At 46.4% G+C, this 23,878-nt stretch overlaps 1 protein-coding gene across 2 annotated transcripts in view; it reads right to left on the bottom strand.

Moving 5' to 3' along the window:
* The window catches only part of ITPKA (inositol-trisphosphate 3-kinase A), a 47,253-nt gene extending 33,040 nt beyond the window's left edge, over nt 1-14,213 (bottom strand). For both annotated transcript variants that reach the window (XM_084631451.1, XM_084631450.1), the window contains exon 1: nt 13,205-14,213. In XM_084631451.1, the coding sequence (XP_084487577.1) occupies nt 13,205-13,705 (501 nt within the window). In that variant the 5' untranslated portion in view covers nt 13,706-14,213. The remainder of the gene's footprint in view (nt 1-13,204) is intronic.
* Nucleotides 14,214-23,878: the final 9,665 nt, after the last annotated feature.

The following is a 23,878-nucleotide window of genomic DNA, read 5'->3' on the forward strand; positions in this document are numbered from 1 at the left end:
TCAGGATACAATAATAGCTTGCAAGCAGCAAATTTGACAATTTTTATAGTGACCACTCTAGGCAAAGCAATTAATCTTCAACGTGCATTAATGGGAAAGGCAAGTTTTAGGTTTTAGAACTGGAAAAGAACATACATTTGATTAAAGGAAGAGTAAATCAGACTAAAATTTGTTTATTTCTGTTCAAGTAACTAAAATGCTAGCCAAACCAACCTTCAAATTTCAAACTTGTATTTTAAAAATGTCCCAGTTCTCAAAATAAGACCAGAAAATTTCAGCTTGAAAAAACCTTATATTTTCTTTAAACGTATGCTTGAAAATAGAGGTCCCTATTCACCTAAACTAGAATACTGTCTCCTATATAAACACCCCAGAACTTTAATAACTAAAGAGTCCTCAAGAGCAAAAATGTCATAAAACAGAAAAAACTTTAAATCTATTCCCATTTTCTCTCTGACTTTTGTTTGTTTCATTTTCAGTCACATCTGAAGTGAAGTAGAAGAAGAAAAGAATAATGCCAGTAATAATGCCTCACCTGTGCTTATCATATAAGGAACAGCAAAGCACTGTACATTCATTAAGTTCATAGCATCTCTGTGATTTAAAGATCATCATACTCATTTTACAGAGATTATGGGCCTGAGGCATACACTGAGTCAGTTTCAGAGTTGGGGAAAGAACCTAGGAGTCTTGAGACTCCCAGTGTTCTGGTCTGACCATTGGACATTCCAAATGTAGAGGATACTGAGTATATTCTAGCCAGCTGTCTATTTTATTATAGGTGGGCTGGTAGCACTACCTATTATCAAGGCTGTCCTTGATAATCCTTAGATCTTTTAGATTTGCTGAATCCAGGTCACTGAGTGCCCTGAAAACGAGGACTGAGCCCTTGACCCAGTGTGCTGTGAGAAGCCAGCATGGAGAGTGGAGGACAAGTTTGACGTGTTGCTGAGAAAGATGCTGCAGCATTCTGTACTAACTGAAGTTTCCTAAGGGCTGATGGCTTCATGCCCAGGTATATTTACATTGCTATAGGCCAGACAGGAGGTGACAAAGACATGTATAACTCAGACCAGGTCATCATCCACTGAAGCAGGACAGGGTGTCCTAACCCTCAAGAGTTGGTAGAAAGCATTACTTACAGATGCTACTATGTGAGCCCTTCGCACCAGAGAGGAACTCAGAAGCACTCCTAAACTATGGACTCTATTGCCCTTCCACCAACAGAGACGGTACCATGGCTGCAAACGCTTCGAAGTGCTTTGCCTACCAGCATCACCTCAGTCTTACTCAGGTTCAGCTTCAACCAGTTGTTATTCACCAGAGAACTGATCTCATCCAAGCACTGAATCTTGGTGGTAGGGGTGAGGTTGTAGGCAGTGAAGGATATGTAGAGCAGTGTGTTATCTGTTGCTGACATCTGAGTCCATGTCATCTGACCAGTTCCTCCAGTGGCTACGTATTAGATGTTGAAAAGGACAGAAGAGAGAACTGATCCTTGTGGGACTAATGCAAGCAAGGGGACTAGTGGTAGAGGTGCAGCTTCCCATCACCACTGCTGGGTACATCCTTCCGGAAGGATGTAAACAATTTTAGTGCATTCCCCTGGATCCCTGCCACCTCTCTCAGGTGAGACAGCAGTATTTTATCCTCAACAGTGTTGAATGCTGCACAGAGGTCCAGGAGGATGAAAATGGACTTCTATCCACCATCCATTGACAGCAGGAGATCATCAATCAGTGCCACTAAAGCAGTTTCTGTCCCCCATCATGGCCTGAATCCAGATTCTGCTGGGTCTCCAGTGTCAGCTTCAGTTAGATTAGCTTGCAGTTGGCCTTCAGCTAGCTTCTCTGTAGGCTTGCTCAGGAATAGAAGGTTTGATACCACGAGGTAGTTGGCTAGAACTGATGTATCCAGGATGGGTTTCTTCAGTGTTTGATGGAGGAAGGGAAGATTCTGCCCCTACTGTAACGTTCAGTTTATTGTGCAAAAAGAAGCAGCTGCTTTCCATGTTTTATCCCAATAGCATTCCCCATTAGTGTCAGGACAAATAGGAAGCGATATACAAGCCGAGTGAATAAAATCACTAGAAAGTTACTGGATGGGTAGCTAGCCCAGAGTCTTCACTATGTTGTTCCTACTGCTCGTAGATAAATGCAAGATGAAAGGATGGAGACTAACTCCTGCTCACCAAAAGTTCTCCCCCTCCCCAAATGGTGTTACTATATGAACATGCAATACCTTTCTGTCTGCTGTGTACCTGTTAGAAGGGACACTGTTGATAGGATAAGGGTAAAAAGGGCTGCTCACAATAACTGAAATCAAAATCTACCCTACCTGAGCTCCACCATGTAACAGGCTGACAGGTTGGTTCATTCTGTCTCTGCCCCTTTCTCTGTGAAATCATGTGTGATCCCTAGTTATTACACATAAATGTCACTAATTTCAAAAGCACCATGGTCACCAAGTTTGGGCCCTGGCTTACTTCCATGGTGTGACAGATGCAGTATCCTAAGAGCTGGGTCAGCACTCTGATCACCGGCCTGTGACTATGACTGTCATGAAGGCTGCTGTTTTAGAATCAGGTGGAACTCTTCACCAAAAAGTACCAGCAGAAATTTTTGGCGACTAGATGGGCTGAAGGGGTATGACCCAGGGAATAAGCAGAAAAGCTAACAGACTCGGCTACCCACTGACTAGGGCCAGATATTTGACCTGTAGGGGAAATTATGGACCTGGTGATACTGGAACAATTTCTCCATAGCCTCCCTGAGAATAGAGTCTGGGTGAGGAAGCACCAGCCCAACACCCTGGAGGCTGCAATTAAACTCTCTGAAGAGTTCCTAGAAGCTGACTTTCCCAGAAAAGAGGTCCAGCCACCAAGGGGCCCAGAGCCAGGGAGAAGCGGCAGCAAATTGAAATGCCCCAAGAAGAAAAAGGAGGAGGCGAAAGAAATTCTTTCAGAGAATAGCATGCTATCAATATGGAAGGCCAGGATATATAAAAGAGGACTGATCCAAAATGGAATAAGGGTTTGCACAATTCTGTGGATGAACTGGGATTCTCAAGGGCAGGGTTAAAAAGGAAAATGCCTACTATCCCTATAAAGGCAGGAAGGAGGCATCTAAGGGTGGGGGGGGATCATGGATGCTGGCTCAGGATATTCATTGATCTGGGGGGACTTAGTGAAGGTCCACCGGAGGCTCTCAGGGGAGAAGGCAGAGTCAGAACGCATTCATGGGGAGAGGAAACTGCCCAATGGCAGATAAGGTTGTAAGTATTAGAACTGTTCTACTGTACAGGCGTTGGTGGAGGGGACTTGAATAAGCTACATGGAACGGACACCAAAAGAAGAGTCTGAGCAGTTTTTGCAGTGATCCAGGACATAGGGGGATGCATGCTCCATTACACATGGGAAGCAAACTCCAAAGGGACTGACTCTTAGCTAAGGGAGCTGAAGCCCTGGACATGGAAGACTGGATCCATGAAGGCACTCAGGTGCCTACATCCCAGTTTTGGCTCCACTGTGAGCCATAATGCTCTCATCAAATCCTGCAGGCATCTAAACTCACTCTGCACTGAGATTTTCCTGGTAAAAGTTCCCACCTCTGGACATGCATACTGCTGCCTTCCCGAGGCATTCAGATGCCTATTTCCTGCCTAAGCCCAGGGCAATTCACAAACCAGGGAAAGGCAGCCATCTGGCTACCTGACTTGCTCAAGCAGCCTGATCCTGTAGACATGTGCAGAGGCAGCCTACCAGCTCACATCACATTCAAACACCATTCATAGTGGTGGCGCCCGCCTTATACCTCTTAGCCCATTGGTTACAGCACTCATCTAGGATGTGGGAGACCGAGATTCAATTACCCCTCTCTGCTAAAGATTTGAATAGGGGGTCTTCACAGGAGGATGCACTAATCACTGAGCTATGGGATATTCTGATGGGGGGCTCCCTCTCTCCTGTTGAAGCTGTTCCATTGTGGTAAAATAATAGAGAGATTAGAACAGCGGGACTGAACCCAGGGTCTCTCACATCCCAGGCAGGTGCCCTAACCACTGGGCTAGAGAGTTGTTCTCTCTATGTGGCCCCATGGCTAGATCTGAATTACTGGATGATTAAATGACTTGCTCAAGGTCACAGAGCGAGCCAGCGACAGAACCAAGAATAGACCTAGGAGTTCCTGGCTCCCAATCCACTGCTCTAACCACTAGACAGCACTCCTTTTAGTTATAGGTATTGCATTGCACCACTTCTCATGAGTATTCTCCACCTCCACTGTTAACCAACCCCAACGAGATCTGCCCAGAGGCGCTTTTTTTTTTTTTTTTTTAGAACTGACCCCTCCTTAAACATTGATACATCTCCTGATGATGCAGACTTGTTGTTTTCCTCCCCATGCTCCAGATACACCACACCTTGCAAACAGGTTTCAACGGCATATTGAAAGTACAAGGAAGAAAACACAAACACCCAATCTTTCCATGAACAGTTATGCAACAGTACTGCATCTGCTCCTCCCAGTTCATCCTGCATGGCCAGGCAGGAACTGTGTCCTTTTAAATATTTAAAATAAAAACCGTAACAGGAGACTGAATGGTTCAGGAGACTAATGATGGGGTAAACGGTCTATTAACTCCTAGGTCATAACTTCAAATCCACCCCAGCTCAGAAATAACTAAAGGCTAATGGAACTGAGGGGTATTTAGTAGACTATTAGAAATGAGTTACTGAGTCTTAGTTCAGTTCCTATTAGACAAATGTCCTCAAATAAGAGGCCACAAATTAAGAATATAAAAACAGGCATACTGGGTCTCACCAATAGTCCATCTAGCTGAGTATTCTGTTTTCAGACAGTGGCCAACACCAGGTGCTTCAGAGGGAATGAACAGAACAGGCAATCATCAAGTGATCCATCCCTTGTTGTCCACTCCCAGGTTCTAGCAAACAGAGATTAGGGACACCCAGAGCATGGGGTTGCATCCCTGACCATCTTGGCTAATAGCCATTGATGGAGCTGTCCTCCATGAACGTATCTAATTCTTGGAACCATTTAGCACCCATACTGTTGGCATGTCAGTACAGGGGGCACCATTTAAGTGTGCTGTGGAAACGGAACTATCCTCAGGTTAAAAGGCCCAACTCTGGGTTGAGGCACATTGAAAGGGTGATGAGGGAAAGCTTGCACTGCTGCTGTTCACGTCACACTAAGGGCTTGTCTACACTGGCACTTTACAGTGCTGCAACTTTCTCACTCAGGGGTGTGAAAAAAACACACCCCTGAGTGCTGCAAGTTTCACTGCTGTAAAGTGGCAGTGTAAACAGTGCACCAGCTCTGGGAGCTCTCTCCCAGCTCCGCACCGCGACCACACAAGCCATGTTAAAGCACTGTCACGGCAGCGCTTTAACGTTGCAAGTGAAGACGTGCCCTTAGACTGTGGACAAAGAGATGACTTCAGAGTACAGGGATGTTACTGTCAATCTAGCATCTTTTAGAATAGCATGAAGTTCACACAAGGTAAAAAATAAATAAATAAAATAAACCCCTTATGGTCCCTTCCCATCTCAGTTTAAAAATAAAAATTCTTCTCTACTGGATTAGTTTATGTAATCATCTCCTGAGCTGAAACTGTTCATACTTTTAGTCCTTAATTATGAAACATGTTTATCTATTTTAAGATATTTTATTAAGGATGAAAAAGGAAGAGAGAGAGAGAGAAAGGACCAGCCAAAACAAATAAACTATAGGTTAAATAGCCTACCATTCCCAAAAAATTCTGGGCTAGTATCACTGCAGGCAAGAATCTAATGTGTCTTTCTGGCTGTCAGCTGTTCTCATGGTTACAGTTACAGGAATCTGTGGTTTGTGTATTTGGCACATTTCTACCTAGTAAATCACATTCCTCTAACATGGTGCAGCAGCCGTTATAGCACGTCACTTACTTGCTGAGCAAAACACTTTAAAGGGACACTGTCCAATAGGAAGGTCCTAACCTGACCTATTTATTTTTCCTTATCTCTGTTTGAGAGCGGTTTTTAGAAATGCTTGTGACTCGTGACTGAGAGTGGCTTGACTGGTCTCTCAGTGGAAGTTACCACTGTACATATACTTCCCAACAGGGATGTCCTATCTCATGAAGCAAAGTAGGAATGGGAAACCGTAAGTCCCCAACTGAATGCATGGGAAAGCAGAGACTTTTATAGCTGTCATAGGATAAGATCCAGCATGTATTTTAATAGTTGGTTATTTTAAAACCTATTACTTAATTAACCAAAAAATATAGCTGTCAAGTAGCTGTGCAGCTCCATGTATAACATTTTATGCAAATGTAATAAATTGTACAGAGCTACAAAGTCTGGCTAACAGGGCAGCAGTAGAATAAGCTTCCCACAGACACTGCCCTGATCCTGACACAGAGGACCTTCCCCTAGGGATCACAAGGATAGTTCTGTCTCCATGGTCCATGCTGCTCTTTGCAGTTTGTCAATTAATACAAAGTGAGGTGGTCAGTTTCGGAGGTGGGAGTTGAAACTCAGACCCACCAAGTTCCACTCATGGTGGGGCCAGTAAACCTCCATCAGATGGGAACAACTTTTAATTCCTAACTGATGACCTACAGGCAAAAAAGGCTCTAAAGCTCATTAGAGCTGCCCTGAGGCACCCACTCCCTGGGTAAGTGCGGTTACACCTTCAAGGGTGAAGCTTGTTTTCTGGAAAGGTAAGTTCAATAAATCGAGTTCTGACCTTTCTGGTGTTTAAACAGGTACAGTCTTCCCTCTGCACACACAAGCAAGATCTCCTCCAGGCACTGCTTTTAATCTCCTTCAGACAAACCCTGTGGTATGTGCCCCACCCTGTTCTTAAAAGGGCAGCTCACATTAACCAAAATACCAACACTAAATACAACGAAAAAGAAATGTAATAATTTTATTAAGATGATGTTGAAGTAAAAAGAAAACGGTACTGAGTTTAAGCACAGAAGTTTCTGGTTATCAGGGAATAAGGTACAGATTATCAAGGGGTGCGAAATTCAGTTAGGAATGGGTGGCGTAAGGAATACATAATCTGCAATCTCCCTGATTGGGGTAAAAGTTTAACGGGTCAAAGTACAGACATTGAGATATGGGGGTATGTTGTTCATATAATGGCTATGTTCAGGTGTGGAGTATAATGAGCGGATACGATGATGAGGATGGATTTACCCTCATTTGGTGGGATTTAATGTTCAGTGAGTTTATGGTTCCAGTTTATTTGGTTCCAGTTTATATGGTCCAATGGAAAAAGTCTCAGTCCCTTTCCCATAGTTGATGCACGATGTCGTACCAGCTCACACCTCCTGGTACTGTCGGTGACCGGTGATGTGTTCGATGTAGATGTCCCTGGACCATCAGATGGTGTCCGAGACCATTAGGCGCCGCATGAGCCGTGCGTAACGTCAACCGATCCCACAGGTCCTGCAGCACACGCTCGTTGCGGGGGGGGGGGGGGTCCCAAGCACCCAGGGCTCCAACGATCAGGACATCCATCTGCACCTCGTAGCCCTTTGCTCCCAGGGTGTCGGCCAGGGGGGCGTATTTTTCCAGCTTACGAGCTCAGGCTTCGCGGAAGGCCAGGGTCCTGTTCTCAAAGGAGACCGTGACATAGACGAGGATGATCTTTTTCTGGGCCTCATCGATGACTACCATGTCAGGTCGCAACTGGCTGTCAGTACCGGGAATGGCGCAGTTCACGGCAACCTCCCCCAGGCGCGGTGCAATGGCTTTCACCAGGCGGTTCTGGATGGCGTTGTGGCACAGCTGCCAGGCTCTGGAGTGGGGCTTGCAGCTGCACAGGACGTGGGGCAGGGTCTTGTTGGAGTAGCCGCATTTCCTGCAATGCTTGTCTCGGTTCCCATGGCGGACAGCTCCGTTGAGTGGGACGCAGTTGAGCCGGGCACGGTGGATGAACCGCCAGTTGGCAAAACGGGTGAAGCTGCCCCCGGCGAGGAAGTGGTTGCTGGCGTCCCACTTGCTGGTCAGTTCGAAGGCTTTACCCTGGTCCGGTTTACACTTCAGGGTTTCCACGTACAGTGAGTGGATGGCTGCCTTCAGGGTCCTCTCCAGCATGCCCCTGGCGCTCGGGTGATGATGGTGTTGTCGTCGGACCTGATCTGCAGCACCAGGACTCCCAGCTCCTGGCGCTCCTCGTACCACTCTCAGCAGCGGCCGATGTGCTTCCCCAGGCGACGGGTGGCATTGCGAGCGCGGGACCACAGTGGAGCGATTTCATGCCCGTCCAGTCCAAATTTGCCATCCAGGGAACCGCTCAGGAAGGTGGCGGTGTCTTGGTTGAAGGGGGCTCTGCTGATCTGCTTCTTTGTTGAGTTATGGAGGGCGTTTGCTGTGATGTTCCTTACCATGGAGTCGGCACACGTCAGCAGGCGGAAGGCGTGGATGATCACTGCGATGTCACACAGGTAGCCCATGCGGGGGACATTGGCACTGCCATGCCTGTGGGCGATGTAGACCAGCTGGTTGCTGGCTCTCTGGGAAAGGAACAGCCACTTCTTCACCAGCTGCCGGATGATCTTGTCTGCCTTGTTGAGGGGTACCTTTGCCATGGCGGATCCCCTTAGGACAAACGAGATGCAGGGGATCAGGAAGGTGTTCAGGGCGTTTATCTTCTGCCACGATGCTAGCAGAGAGGCATCGATCTTGGCGGCACCCTGCAAGATCTCCTGGATGGTGTCCTTGGGTGTCTGCCGGACACGGAAACCCGTCGGCGTGCCAAGTGCTGGTATGCCTGCCCCTCTGCCAGGGGGATGATGGGCTCGCCCTGGATCTGGAACCCTGTCATCTGCACTGAATCCCTTTTGATGCCATCGATGTGGAGAGTTGTGCACTTCTTTGCATTGAAGCAGAGCCCCATCCAATCGGCAGCTCGACTGGTGGCATCTAGCATACATTGGAGGTTCTCTGGGTCGTCCGCCGTCAGGACCAGGTCATCCGCGTAAGCCAGGACGCTCACCCTCTCACTGTGGAGGTTGAAGCCATCTGTGCCATTGGAGATCGCTCACAGCAACGGCTCCATGGCGAGGTTAAAGACAATGGGGCTGAGGGGACAGCCCTGCTTAACTCCGCTCCGGATCGGGATCTCGGCGGTCTCCCCTTCGACCGAGCGAATGGTGGTGCTGCATCCCTCGTACACCTCTCGGATCACATGAAGGAAGTTCTCTGGCATCTCAAACTCCTGGAGCGTGACAAAGATGTGGTGGTGGGGCATGGACCCAAAGGCATTAGCCAGGTCGAGCCACGCTACCACATATTAACATCCAAACTGACCTCTAACTATAAGGCTTGGCAAAATAAAGTCATTTCACCTGCTATCTTGAGGTCCTCCCACTAACTTGCATGTATTTCACCCCATGAATCACAAGCCAGCCTTGAACCCACAACCTTGAGATACACAACACAGAACTCTACCAGTTCTGCTGTGTGGAGTAGGGGGAATCATTATTTTTCTCTATAAAGAATAGGCCATAAAAGGACACAACACACACTTATCACACATTTTCTATTTACTTACTGGTTCACAACTATTTGTGCACTAGCACTGGAGTGTTGGCTATCAGGATTCCTGGCCCTGGGAGCAGAGCGTGGTCTAGTGATTAAAGAGACTACAGGAAGTATTATAGGACCCAAACAGGGTCACTCTGCCAGGATCAACAAGCATGCACTTTAACCATTTGAACTAAAAGGACAGTAATGCACATTAAATGCATGCAGGCAGTAGCAGACTCAAACCGTTACATGTGGTCCAACCACACTGGTTACATCTCCACTGCAGCTGTGAGATGCAATTCCCAGCTCAGGAAGATGCGCTAGTTCTGCTCCAGCTAGTGTACTAAAAATAGCATGTCGTTGACAGCGTGGGTTAGCTGCCCAAATATGTACCTAGTATTTCCGACTGGATTGTACCCTGGCTAATAGCCTGAGCCGCCACCTGTGCCACAATGCTACTTTTAGCAAACTAGCATGTGTACATCTTCCCAAGCTGGGAATTACACCTCTCAGCTGCAGTGCAGAAATAGCCACTGTTTTAGGATTGGCTAGACAGACACACAATTTGGCCCAATTCACCTGAAATTGAAAGGCAGTGTGGAAAAGCTAATAAGCCTTGGGTCTGTCAAAATAGAGTCCAGGATTTTATTTGTAGCTTTGCCTAAAAAGAGCTTGTCTAGGCTCACACTTATCTGTAAAATGGGTTGTCTCCCCTAATTTAGGGGTAATGAGGTATTGGTTAATGAGGGGTGCAAAGTAGTATTAAACCCAATCATAAGAGGAGCTTGGATTAGAATGCATGGGCTCTTGGATTAGTAGCTCAGTACACCTTTCCCTAAGCTACAGGATCTTGCATGTGGGTAGGGTATCTCTCATCAAAAATGTGTGACTTTTTACCTGTTCTGTGGGAATGCATGACACTTGGCAGGTCTGTAAAAACATTTTAAAGAAACAGAACTTATCCTAATACTTGGAAAGTCCCTGATTTCCCATGCACTCGAATGGATGCTGTCTCTCTCCATCCTATAATAGCTCAAAACATTTAAGACGGCTGCTTTCTATTTGTTTAAAGACAGGTTTCAGAGTAGCAGCCGTGTTAGTCTGTATTCGCAAAAAGAAAAGGAGTACTTGTGGCACTTAGAGACTAACAAATTTATTTGAGCATAAGCTTTCATGAGCTATACAGCTCACTTCATCGGATTCATTCAGGGAAAACTCACGAAAGCTTATGCTCAAATAAATTTGTTAGTCTCTAAGGTGCCACAAGTACTTCTTTTCTATTTGTTTAAACACTTTTTTCCCCATTAGTTAGTATTCTTTAATTATTTACTTTTATTTGTAATTAGACGTAGTGCTTTCTCTGAACCCTGTCCAGATTTAAATAGTGCTAACAAACTTAATAGGATTTTAAATGGGTAACACAGCTTATATCCAAAATATACACTTGTGTACCATGTTTTTAAAATGTAACATGCAGGGTAGTAAGCTGTTCTGACTAATGATTTAGGGCCTGATACTGCATACAGGTACCTTGAAGTCAATGAGAGGTTTACCAGTGACCTCAGTGGTGCTCAATGGACCTGGACCAAATTGCATCCAACAGGACACCTGGCTTGGAAGATAGTTTTGCTTCAGACTATTCTCAGGAGACAAGTTAGCCTGGGGCCAGCATGGATGGCACCAGGTTCTTTGTATTGATAAAGTGCTATCAGTGAATCTCTGCTCTCTATTAACCACACATCCAGCCCACAGCTCTCAATGCTGGGTATTCAGAGCTAACAGTGTTCCATCATCATACCCACTCACCGCCTGCAACAGCAGACAGGAATGAGCTAGATGATCTAATATTCCACCCCCCGTCTTTAATTTCTATTATTCTGTAACTCAAAGTCAAATGTCATGGGCCACAGATATTTATAAAAATAACATTAAAGTAATGTTGTTGTCATAATAATAGTTTGCCCTTCTGCGGGGGATTCCATCTGAGGATCATAACTTTATTAATATTAATTAATTAAGCCTTGCAAAACCCTTACACAGGATATTATCTTACATAATTGGGAAACCGAGGCACAGAAAAGTCAATTAAGGTGACAAAGCACGTCTATGGGAATAGAACCAAGGTTGTATAATTCCCTGGCCTGTACTTTATCCACTCAAGCATACTTTCTCTAATTTAATAATCCTAAAACTCTCAGGAGAACAACCCAGCTGGAAGAATTACCTACAACACTGTGTCACTTATTTTTTATCTTGTTTCAAAATATACACTGTTTTTCCTGATTCAATTCACTGTGAGCGACCCTGTAGTCATAAACTACCCTATAATAATAAAACATTGGTTGGTCTCAAGAATGGTAGATGAGGCAATTTGCTAAGGAAACATTTCAGTTTCAAGGCACCCAGAGAGTTGTTATAAACACCAAGTAAAATATGTATTACCACTATGAAAAACAACTCAACTGCATGTCTTCAAAACTGCCCTTTATATATAAGAGCAGCTGCCAAATTACATAAGGGATTTACTGGGAAAAATGTATTACTGCCAAAATGGACAAAAGTATGCATGCTAATAATTCCAAGCTCCTCCCAATTTTCTGTCAAGATCACACCACAAAGTAGCTCAAAAACTGACAACCAGAGACTGAGGGAGTAGGAGAGGCAGAAATACCTGCTGGTAAACGCCTGGAAAAAATGTTATTTTTAAAATCCAACAAGAGAGAGTGAAAAATGCCTGTGATCAAAAAATGCCAAAACAATTTGAAAAAAATCTTAATAGGTTGGTGGCAATCTCATAACAAGAAGAGAAACAGTGGCAGCACTTGGCTGGGTTTCAAGAGCCTCAGTTCCCCAGCAATGTAACGCAGAGAATCATGTAGCATTATCACTGATCAGCTTGCTGGATTTTTCACAGAGTTTATGTGATTGAGTAAGGGGAAATAGCAGCTTCCTTTTAGTTAGGTCACTGAAGCCTTGCTTAAAACACCAGTCTGATGAGTGCTCAATGACTCCCATACACATTCCGAGACCACGGGACTGGAAGCATAGGTTGAATTGTGTATTTCTCCACGTCCACAGGCATGATATGTTGCTGTTTGCAGTACAGCAATACAGGAACAGGAGTAACTGAGGGGAAGTAACTTGAGCTCACATGAGCTGAGCAGTGACTGGATGTTGTTGGAGGACTGTGTTATCAAGTTGGTGTTTACCACGGAGTACAGTGGAGCTGAGAGCCTGATATCGCAGGCACTTATGCAACAAAGAGCCCTTTGGCTTAGATTAGGGCAGCCCTGTTTTCATTTTAACAGCCTTCATTTTAAATTAACGTAGTGCTGGTGAAACGTGCCAGATGGACAGCCCGGTGGAGACCCAGCCCCAGAAGTACAGCTGGGGCAGTGGAGGCCTCCCCTTTCTATTAGCCCACAACAAGGTTGCCCATCCCCAGGGTACCCATCCCCTGCTGCTATATCCCCAGCCCAGGCACATAGCACTTGTTCTCCAGCACCGCCAGGAGGCGCCGCTTCTAGATCAGCGGCGCGGCTCGCTGGCGGCATCTGGACCCGCGGGCACGTGGGAAGCAGCGGGCTGTCCAGAGTGGGTCACTCGGCTCCGCGCAGCGTTCTGCGCAAGGGCAGCCCTTAGTCTACCGCGGGGGGCGCCTACCTGGTTGGTGTCCTCCCCGTGCTCCAGTTGCACGATGCCCTGGCTCCTACCCTCCGTGTCGCTCAGCAGGTCGTCCTCGGAGTCCTCGAGGACGGACGAGGAGCCCGTGGAGGACAGCGAGGAGTTGGAGAGCCGGCGGGACTGCAGCAGGTGCAGTGAGCTGCCCGTTCCCAGCCAGCAGCTCTCCGGGTCCGCCGGGGGCCCTTGGGGGCTGCCCTGCGCCTCCTCGCTCTCCTCGGGGGTGACGGTCAGCTGCGGGATGACCGGCGGCAGCAGCCCGTTGCGGGGGCTGCAGCTCCTCTTGGCCAGGTCCGGCAGCTCCCGTGCGGCAGCGGCCGCGGCGCAGTGAGCCTCGAAGAACAAGCGTAGCTCCCCGACGCTCAGCCGCTTGCCCCTGCCCAGCTCCGGGCTGCTCTGCCGGCCCCAGCTAGAGTCCATGGTGGGGCCGGTGCGGGGCGCCTCCTGGGCGCCGCTGCGGAGCCGGGGGCTGTGCGTGTGCATGGGGGGAGCGCGGCGCTGCCGGGAGCCCGGCCGCCGCTGCACCCGGGCAAACTTCCTGCTGGCTGCGTCTGCCGCGCGGAGCCGGGGACCGAGGAGCGCCCAGAGTCATGTCCCAGCCCGCCCGCCCGCAGGGAGGCTCCAAGCCGGAGCCGCCTATCGTGCCTCAGCCGGGGCCGCAGCCAGGTCCATCTGGGCTGGCTCAGCCCGCCCGCCGCAGCAGCAGCTGCTGCTGAGGGAAGCGTAGCCGCCGGAGGGAGGAGTCAGGCCCACGCCCGCTCCTGGCTGCGGCTTGGCCCCTTCATCTCTTTTGCTTTCAGTTTCCCCGGCGCCACCCAGAGACGCCTCTGGAGAAAGCCTCGGGGGAGCCAGGCCCAGGCCCAGACCCAGGCCCGGCCGTGGCCTCGCGCAAGCGGGGTGGCAGCCCGGGCCAGTGCTGGCTCCGGGGCCCCAGGCCACCGCTCGGCTTCCTCGGGGGCGCTGTTCACGTGGCCGCGCTGAGTGGCGCGCAGGGCTCCAGCCTCCATCTTCCGCGCTCCCCTGCCCCGCTGAGAAGTTCCCCAGCCCAGCCTGTGCTGTGCCCCAGGCGACGGGTCTCCATGGACGGCAGCCACATGCACAGCCCCCTTTCTAGTCCTGGGTGGTTATCGCTCACCAGTGTGCCCCTCCTCTCACCGGCCCACAGCCTGGGGGCAAAACAACCAACAGAAACACCCTCCCATCTTCAAAAAACAGGGATGCCTTCCCCTTGTTCCCTACTCCCACTCCCCGCCTCAGGCCAAATCCTGCTCTCACGGGCCAAGGGGAGTTCAGGCTCCTTTCCCCCTTAGGAAATCTGTGACCTCATGGACAATGACAGGGTTGGTAGACCTGCCCCCCACAATCTTCCAGACACATATTTCAGTAGTTCAGTACATGCCCCTGGGCCCAATGCTGTACATTCGATAAGCTACCCCAATCCTGGAGCCCAGTTCTGAACTTCCACAGACATCAATGGGAGTCAAGGGCTCTCAGCACCTTGCAGGAGCTGGTCCTGCTTTAATATTTAAACTGGTCTCTGCTAGGCAAATACTTGCTGACTGAGTTGCACAATGTTAATGGCCCTGTTACTCAGGCTGGCTGAATGTGCATCTGGTGTCCTGAGTGGGTGTTGCATTTTAGGGTTGAGCTGGATACTTTAGATTCTCACATATTTCGCTAGTCAAGCATTCAGTAGTAGCTTCCTCAGGCTGTTTTCTGATGCACTAGCATATTTCGTGTGTTGTGAAAGTTGCATAATATGTGGTTTGGTTTCATATGCACCTGAGCTTAGTTTGTATCACTATTTCACCTGCCAACCTGTACTTAGTTCAGTTTTTCTAATCCACATCCTATCAAGATACAATTCCATTCAGTAAAGGAGGGTACCCTGTTACATCAGAATCCTTCCTACCTCATTTACTTTGCCAGTTATCTCCCACTCTCTTTTGCTTACAATACATGAGATGACAATTTATGTCTTACATTGTAAGGCCTTTGGAGCAAGGAAGGCCTTACAGTAAGGTTATATCTCTGTAGAGTTGAGTAGTACAATGAATAATTTGGAGATCAAATGGTGACATCTTTAATCTGTTTTTGCTTTTTACTATTATTATTATTACTTATTATTATTATGACTTTAATAGGTTTCAGAGTAACAGCTGTGTTAGTCTGTATTTGCAAAAAGAAAAGGAGTACTTGTGGCACCGTAGAGACTAACCAATTTATTTGAGCATGAGCTTTCGTGAGCTGACTTTAATAACCATTGAAGTCAGCTTGAGGTTTTTCTCAGTAAGGACTTCAGAATTTGTTCTTTTTATTTCTCATGCACATGCAGAGAGAGAAAAATGTGACCAAGGAAGAGAGGCAAGGAGGCCTACTGGTGCCCATAAAATACCTCTCCCTAATCATCCAGAGGAGATCTTATTGAGTAGTACAAAGCACTCCTCTGCTCTTCAACTGAGTGCACTATAACCAAATTGTTCCTTTTTCTGCCAACCTGGGGAACAGCAGCCCACATGTATTACTATTACTAACGTATTACTATTGATTCCACGTCTGGTTGATTTATCTGTTTTAGAAGTTAGGGATTTTACTATATAAAAGTGGCAACAGATCTGACAGAGAACCTCTAAGGCAGCGGTGGGCAGCCCGTGGGTCGCATGCAGCCCGTCAGGGTAATCCACTGGCGGGCTGCGAGACAGTTTGTTTACATTGACCGATTGCAAGCATGGCTGCCCGCAGCTCTCAGTGGCTGCAGTTCGCCATTCCTGGCCAATGGGAGCTGCGGGAAGCAACACAGGCCGCAAGGACGTGTTGGCCGCCGCTTCCCACAGTTCCCATTGGCCGGGAATGGTGGCCACTGGGAGCTGCAGGCGGCCATGCCTGCGGACAGTCAATGTAAACAAACTCTCTCATGGCCCGTCAGCAGATTACCCTGGTGGCCTGCAGGTTACCCACCACTTCTCTAAGGTGTGTCACAGGGGATGATAGCTGCTGGCAGGCTACACCTTGGTGATAAAGTGTGCAAGAAAATAGACTGATTTAGCTGACTGTCACAGAAACAAGCACAGGCCAAAATCAAGGAGTTTGTGAGCCGACATTCCCTTATGATGGAAATATAGATAGATGCACAACATTTTTAATTAATTTTTAAATGATGTTTTAGTACTCAGGAAGGTACCATATTGATATGCTTGCAGGCTCAGACTGATCCATAAGCCGAGTTGTACATGCTTAAATGATGGTATGATTTTATACTGATTTAGTTAAACTGGTGTGGTTCTGTGTGGATGCTCTTGTGTTAGCTTAAGCCTAGTTTATATCAGTCTGGCATGCATCAGAAAATTTACAGGTCCAGCTAAACCAATGTAACCAGTTCTAAACTGATGTAAGAGAGACCACGCACAGAAGTTGCATCCTTTTAACTAACCTGATTTAAGTTAAATCAGTGTGTAACTTGTGGTAATTCAGTGTTCTTCAGATCAACCAGTCAATGCGCCACAATCAGCCCTGCCTTCAGGGATCATCTTTGAGTGTGAGATGGTAATTCAGTTTCCAGGCCCATGCAGCCCTTGACCTCTGCTGAAACTGTCAACAAGGCTGCTAGCTGTGATTATGTGTTCTGTGATGTGAACACCTGGCTGCCAGAAATTGTACTCAGACCACCAACTCATTTTACATAGGGTACCAAGCAGCCATCAGAGGGCACCCAGTTGGAGGAGCTATTGATCTGTTAGATTTGAACAAACATTATTTTTACAAAATCTTTAGATCTAGGTTGAAGAGATAGAAGACTAGCAGAAGATACAAGAGATTCTCCCCTGATTCACACTATCACAACTTCATTAAGTAAATGTGCACTTTTTTTTGAGGGGAGGGGGGTATTTCCCAACACAGGAACTTAATAATAATTAATAACACTTTGCACTTTAATAATACCTTCATCCATGGTTCCAAAGTGTTTTATGAACATTCATTAATGAAGTGTCACAACACTCCTAAAACTTCAGTAAGCACTGTCCTTATTTTAATGCTGAGTAAACTGATATACAAAGAGATCAAATGCCTTGACTGAGGTCATGCTCATGCAGTGAGTCAGTGCCAGAGATGCAAACAAAACTAAGAATTCTGACTTCCAGTGTGCGGCTCTAACCATGAGATCACGCTCCCCACCCACTTGGGGTTTTAAGTTTTGTTCATTTCAGTCACTATGATTCATTTCAGAGCTATTTCTTACTGCTATGGTTTTCAGTTTCACAGAGTCCTGCTACAGAAGGAACTTTCTGCCTTTGTTTGAATTTGCAAAAAAATTGCCACTGCATCCCCATCAAACCCCTTTCTCGGCCTCATTACCTGCAATGTATTGTTTGCTTTTACTCCTTTCATTTTTTTTACTGCTATAAAAAATTGAAACACAGCATTTCATTGGAAAGATAACAAAGAAACCCCTCTTGGGCCTTGTCTAAATTAGGACAAAAGATGTACTGTTAGAGTTCCAACTAACACAATTGACAAATCTAATGTGGACAAGACACAACTTTTATTGTGTGCTAAACTGGTTGAGTTACCGCCTAGAGGGAAGCATTGGCTTTAACTCGACCAGTTTAGCACGTTAAACTATATGTACCACCTTGACTACATTAGAGTTCTCAAACATATTGATTAGGATATGTTAGCCAATGCTTTGTGACATCACATCCTTAAATCCTAGTCTACTTAGACTGTAATACAAATAAATTATAATAAATAAGACCCAAGAGGATCTGAAAAGTCACTGAGAATTTTAGTTCATCTCCATGCTAATTTTCCCCCTACTGTTACTCACACCTTCTTGTCAGCTGTTTGAAATGGGCCATCCTGATTATCAATACAAAAGTTTTTTTTCTCCTGATCATAGCTCCACCTTAATCGATTGCTGTATTGAGAGTTGATATGGCAACCCCCATTTTTTCATGTTCTCTGGGTATGTGTGTGTATATATGTATGTATATATATACCTACTGTATTTTCCACTGCATGTATCTGATGAAGTGGGCTTTAGCCCACGAAAGCTTATGTTCAAATAAATTTGTTAGTCTCTAAGGTGCCACAAGTACTTGTTCTTTCTGCTGATACAGACTAACAGACTACAACTCTGAAACCAGTCCAGAGATAGTGTAAGGTTGCCCCCTGGTGGCTGGCATTGATTACGTTTCCAACTGGAAAGTAAAATCTTTTTTCTACACAGGCCAGGTGGACAGACTTGGGCTCGCACTACTGTGATAAAAGTAGCTGTGTAGACAGTGCTTTGGAGTTGTAACTCGTGCTCTGAAGCCCACCTCCCTCTCTAGCTTCAGAGCATGAGCCTCAGCCCAAGACCCATGAGCCCAAGTCTGTCAACCTGGGCTGGGAGCCTTGCTGCTGCAGGATGTGTAGACATACGGGGGTATTAATCTGGAGTAATTCTGTTGAAGTCAATGTAGTTATGCAGGTGAATAGCTGGTGTATGTGAGAAGAGAATCAGGCAGCAGAACACCCAGCCAGTCTGAGTTGGGAGAGGGGAACTACACAACAAAAATTTTAACTCAAGGGGTGGGGGCTCAGCTCACAAAGTTTGAAAACCACCCAGGGTACAGGGAGAGGATAGCTAAGAGCTGTGTGCAGTGAGGGGTGTAGCTCAGGGTGCAGGGAGAAGGTAGCTAGGGGCTGTGTGCAGGGAGGGAGTAGGTCAGGGTACAGGGAAGGGGTAGCTAGGGGCTGTGTGCAGCGAGGGATGCAGGGAAGGGGGTAGCTAGGGGCCGTATGTAATGAGGGCTGTAGCTCAGGGTTCAGGCAGGGGGTAGCTAGGGGCTGTGTGCAGTGATGGGTGTAGTGAGGGGTGCAGGATGGGGGTAGCTAAGGGCTGTTTGCAGCAAGGGGTGCACCAAGGGGGTAGCCAGTGGCTTTGTGCAGTAAGGGGTGTAGTTCAGGGTGCAGGGAGGGAGGTAGCTAGAGGCTGTGTGCAGCGAGGGAAGCAGGCAGGGGGTAGGTAAGGGTGCAGAGAGGGTGGTAGTTAGGGGCTGTGTGCAGCAAGGGGTGTAGCTCAGGGTGCAGGGATGGGGTAGTTAGGGGCTGTGTGCCAGGAGATTGCAGTTGCTGTTCCCCAGGGGCTCTGAGGGCCCCGGAGCTGGGTCCACTCAGCTGGGCAGCTCTGGCTGTGCGAGCAGTCAAAGGGGGCTGGGACATTAGGAGCACCCACAGCCCCAGATACCAGCCGCAGGAAGAGGAGATAGGGAGCACAGTGGCTGCCCAGCCGATGGCACCAGCCAGAGCAGCCGCCCCATCCTGCTTCCTACCTGGCCAGGGGTCTGGGCCTGCGGAGAAGGGAGGATGGAGGGGAGGAGGAGGTGGGGTGTGTGGAGCTGGCACTGCAGTGCGGGGGGCAATGCCCCCCATTCCACCTCCGCCCCTGATCTCAGGGCTTCTGCCCCTAGGGCACCAGAGTTTGGGGCTCACGGAGCCCCTGAAACCTGCTCATGGCCCCCCAGGGGTCTGCGGACTCCTGGTTGAGAGCTGCTGTTCTAACTTATTTCACAGAAAGCACCATTAATACTTAACATTCTCACAGCATTGAAATCAACAGGACTATGCTGATTTACCTCAAATGAGCGTCTGGCCTGGTAAATTAACTGAATCAGTGTGAGTCAGTCCTTTCCATTAGGCATATTGTTGGGGAAATGCAGCCAGGAACGGATATTTTAAGTCTCAATAATAGCATGTCTCTTTTAAAAAAAGAGAGAGAGGGTGGGAGCTATTGGTGGATCTTCCCCTTTCAATGACAAGACAACAGATTAGGGTAAATTAGAAGTTTTTATCGGAACAACGGAGCAGTTGTCTGATCTTCATTTTTTTTTAAAGTACATTGGATATAAAATAGCAACTTAAGGATCTTCATAGTGGTATTCTAGAAGTTCATCTGAACATGCCACTCCACCAAAGATCTAGCTCTAGTTGTGCGATCATAATTAAGCACTCTGGAGAGCATAATGACATCAAAGACAGAAGAGTATGTCTTCAGGTGAAGAACAAACAACAGGAGCAAATTCATTCTTAAATAATAAAGATCCTTGTTTTCATGGAAATGTCCCTATTATATTCACAAGCAGAATTATTTCTAAATAGAATGTTTTATGCGGTTTTCTAGGAAACATCAGCAGATATTTGATATTCACATTCTTGGACATGAATGTTCACTTGCATAACCTAAAATGAGTGCCCTTATCTGCATATGCCTAACTACCTGCTTGTACATGCATTTGTCCAATTTGTGCAAACAGCTACATCACATTCTAATGGTCTGAGCAGTAGTTGACAGGAAAACTGAATTCTATTTCCAGCTCTTTCACTAATTTGCTGTATGATCTTTACAGGTCACTTAGGCCCAGACCCTCAATGGTATTTCAGTACCTAACTCCCCTTGATTTCAATGGAAGTTAGGCAGCTAAATATCTTTGAGGATCTGGGCTTTAAACTCTCTCCACTCAGTTTCCCAGTCTTTAAAATAAGGATAATAACTAGAGATTTAAAAATAGGGTGCATAGTTTGGAAAAAAATATGAACATTTTGCCCATTTTCTGGGGGGGAATCAAAATGTGAACATTTTTGACAAGCTCTAATATTAATATTTACTTGCCTTTGAAAAGCACCTAGACTGTTTTCTTCACTTGAAGTCACAGGAACAAATCCAGCTCTGATGTGAGTGCAATTCCTAGTATCTTCAATGGGAGTTGCAGTCGCCTATACCAGGCCTGAATAGACTTTAAAGAAATAGAAAAGTGTTGCATAAAACATTACTTTGGCTTCATCCCCAAGGGAATCGCAAATAGTTTCCAGGAATACAGGATGGATGGAAAATCTAGGAGAAGACTGAAATTCACAAAGGGGAATAGCATGATTAGAAAGTGGTTGAAAAGGGATCTTGTACACAGTCAGCCAAATTCACTACTGAGGTAAGCTTGTGCCAATACATTGAGACCAATAGGGTTGTACCTGTTTATATCTGTGGTGAATCTGAGCCAATGTCTCTTTTCTATAAAAGATATAAAGCTATTACACACTCTGGATCATAAGAGGGACACTTCATGGCACATAGTGGCAGGCCACATCCTATGGACTAAGCTGCCGTTTAAGCTGCCACTGAATGTTTTTTCCTTTGCGACTGGATAATTATATCTGTGTTTTAAGGATCATAAAAAAATAACTCAAGCTTCACTTTATCTAGCTCCACAGAGCGTTCTTTTCAATTTTGGCAGCCTTTTGCCACTTCATACGCATGCGGCTTTGAACCTCATTTCAGCACCTTGGATAGTTCATGAGTGTCCAATATCAAAAGGGTGTAAAAAATAAATGCTGCTATCCTAAACCAAAACCTAAGCCCCAGAAAAAATAATCACCTTGAAAGCAGCCAGCAATCTTCTGTCATGCCAATTCTCCTAACGCTGTGGTTTGCAAAGGAAATGATGGATAAGACAGAAAGGAAATCTACCAAAAGGTCGAGAATGGATTACTTTAGGTGGCTTCTGCCTCTGTCCAAAGCAGAGATCACACAGCTCCCTGTCAGCTACAATACCACAGCAGCCACTGCTTGACCAGTGCAAAGCAGGCTTAGAGCCAGCCTAACCAGCTACCTGGGATTTCCCCTGGCATAGGTGAATCCCTGAGTGTCATACAGCTGGCATAGATGGTTCTACCTGCCATCCCTCTCCACCCCTCTATGGCACGGGGGAAAGAGCCATGGCCAGAGCACTGCATTATGGTGATCCCCTGCTGCTAGAACAGTCCCTTGGGAGCTGCTGCAGCTGGCGCACCTTGAAGAACCCCTGAGGCTGCTAAATTGCGCCTTGGGACCAGACGAGTGTCCAACAGCTAAGAGATCATGGCGGTACAGCTGGCTCACAATCATTTTTGCTATTTTGTTGCCTCTCGAAGCTGTGAAAGGTACCAAATAGCCAATGCTGAGGATGTGACCCTTTGATTCAATGGTACTGCTCACATGAGTAAAGCCCGTAGGACTTGTCCTTATAATTAGCAATCACTATAACAGTCTTTCAGAACTGCCAGGTAAACTTACAAGCTCTATCACAAAAATCTCCTCACCTCCCTTTACCATGATGAAGAAGATAATGAAAAAAACCTAAGGATATTTTACTCACCCATCAAAAAAAGTCATTTGCCTTGGATAGGTACAATTTTGCAAGGCTGCATGCACTGTGACAGGAAGTGAAGAAGACTACCTGATCCTGTTAGGAATACCAGAGAAAGATTAGGTAGGGAAAAAGTAATAATTTCCCAGGCAATGCTGTTGCCAGCCTGAAAAAAATACCATATGTTTGGCCTGATTTCCCTTTCCCCACCCCCTCAATCAAGTGATTTTAAAAACTCCTACCTGTAGTCTGACAGTTTTATTCCATGCATAGCTGGAGAGACAGGGAATCCCCCTGTCATAAATATAAAGGGAAGGGTAACCACCTTTCTGTATACAGTGCTATAAAATCCCTCCTGGCCAGAGGCAACATCCTGTTACCTGTAAAGGGTTAAGAAGCTCAGCTAACCTGGCTGGCACCTGACGCAAAGGACCAATAAGAGAACAAGATACTTTCAAACCTTGGGCGGGGAAGGCTTTTGTTTGTGCTCTTTGTTTACGTGTTTGTTCTCTCTTGGGACTGAGAGAGGCCAGGCAGAAATCCATCTTCTCCAACCCATCCTAATCCAAGTCTCCAATATTGCAACCAGTATAGGTAAGCCAGGCAAGGCAGATTAGTTTATCTTTTGTTTTATGTGAATTTTCCCTGTGTTAAGAGGGAGGTTTATTCCTCTTGTCTGTAACTTTAAGGTTTTGCCCAAAGGGGGCTCCTCTGTGTTTTGAATCTGAATACCCTGTATTTTCCATCCTGATTTTACAGAGGTGATTCTTTTACCTTTTCTTTAATTAAAATTCTTCTTTTAAGAACCTGATTGATTTTTCCTTGTTCTTAAGATCCAAGGGTTTCGGTCTGTGTTCACCTGTACAAATTGGTGAGGATTCTTATCAAGCCTTCCCCAGGAAAGGGGGTGTAGGACTGGGGGGATATTTTGAGGGAAGACGTCTTCAAGTGGGCTCTTTCCCTGTTCTTTGTTTAAAACACTTGGTGGTGGCAGCATATTGTTCAAGGACAAGGCAAAGTTTGTACCTTGGGGAAGTTTTTAACCTAAGCTGGTAAGAATAAGCTTAGGGGGTCTTTCATGCGGGTCCCCACATCTGAACACTGACACCCCCTGTCATAAATATAAAGGGAAGGGTAAACACCTTTAAATCCCTCCTGGCCAGAGGAAAAACCCTTTCACCTGTAAAGGGTTAAGAAGCTAGGATAACCTCGCTAGCACTTGACCAAAATGACCAATGAGGAGGCAAGATACTTTCAAATCTGGAGGGGGGGGGAGAAACAAAGGGTTCTCTCTGTCTGTGTGATGCTTTTGCTGGGAACAGAAAAGGAATGGAGTCTTAGAACTTAGTAAGTAATCTAGCTAGATATGCGTTAGATTCTGTTTTATTTAAATGGCTGATAAAATAGCTGTGCTGAATGGAATGTATATTCCTGGTTTTGTCTCTTTTTGTAACTTAAGGTTTTGCCTATAGGGATTCTCTATGTTTTGAATGTG

The sequence above is a fragment of the Lepidochelys olivacea genome (genome assembly GCF_965140295.1).
Source record: "Lepidochelys olivacea isolate rLepOli2 genome assembly, chromosome: 6".
NCBI classification, from domain to species: domain Eukaryota; kingdom Metazoa; phylum Chordata; order Testudines; family Cheloniidae; genus Lepidochelys; species Lepidochelys olivacea.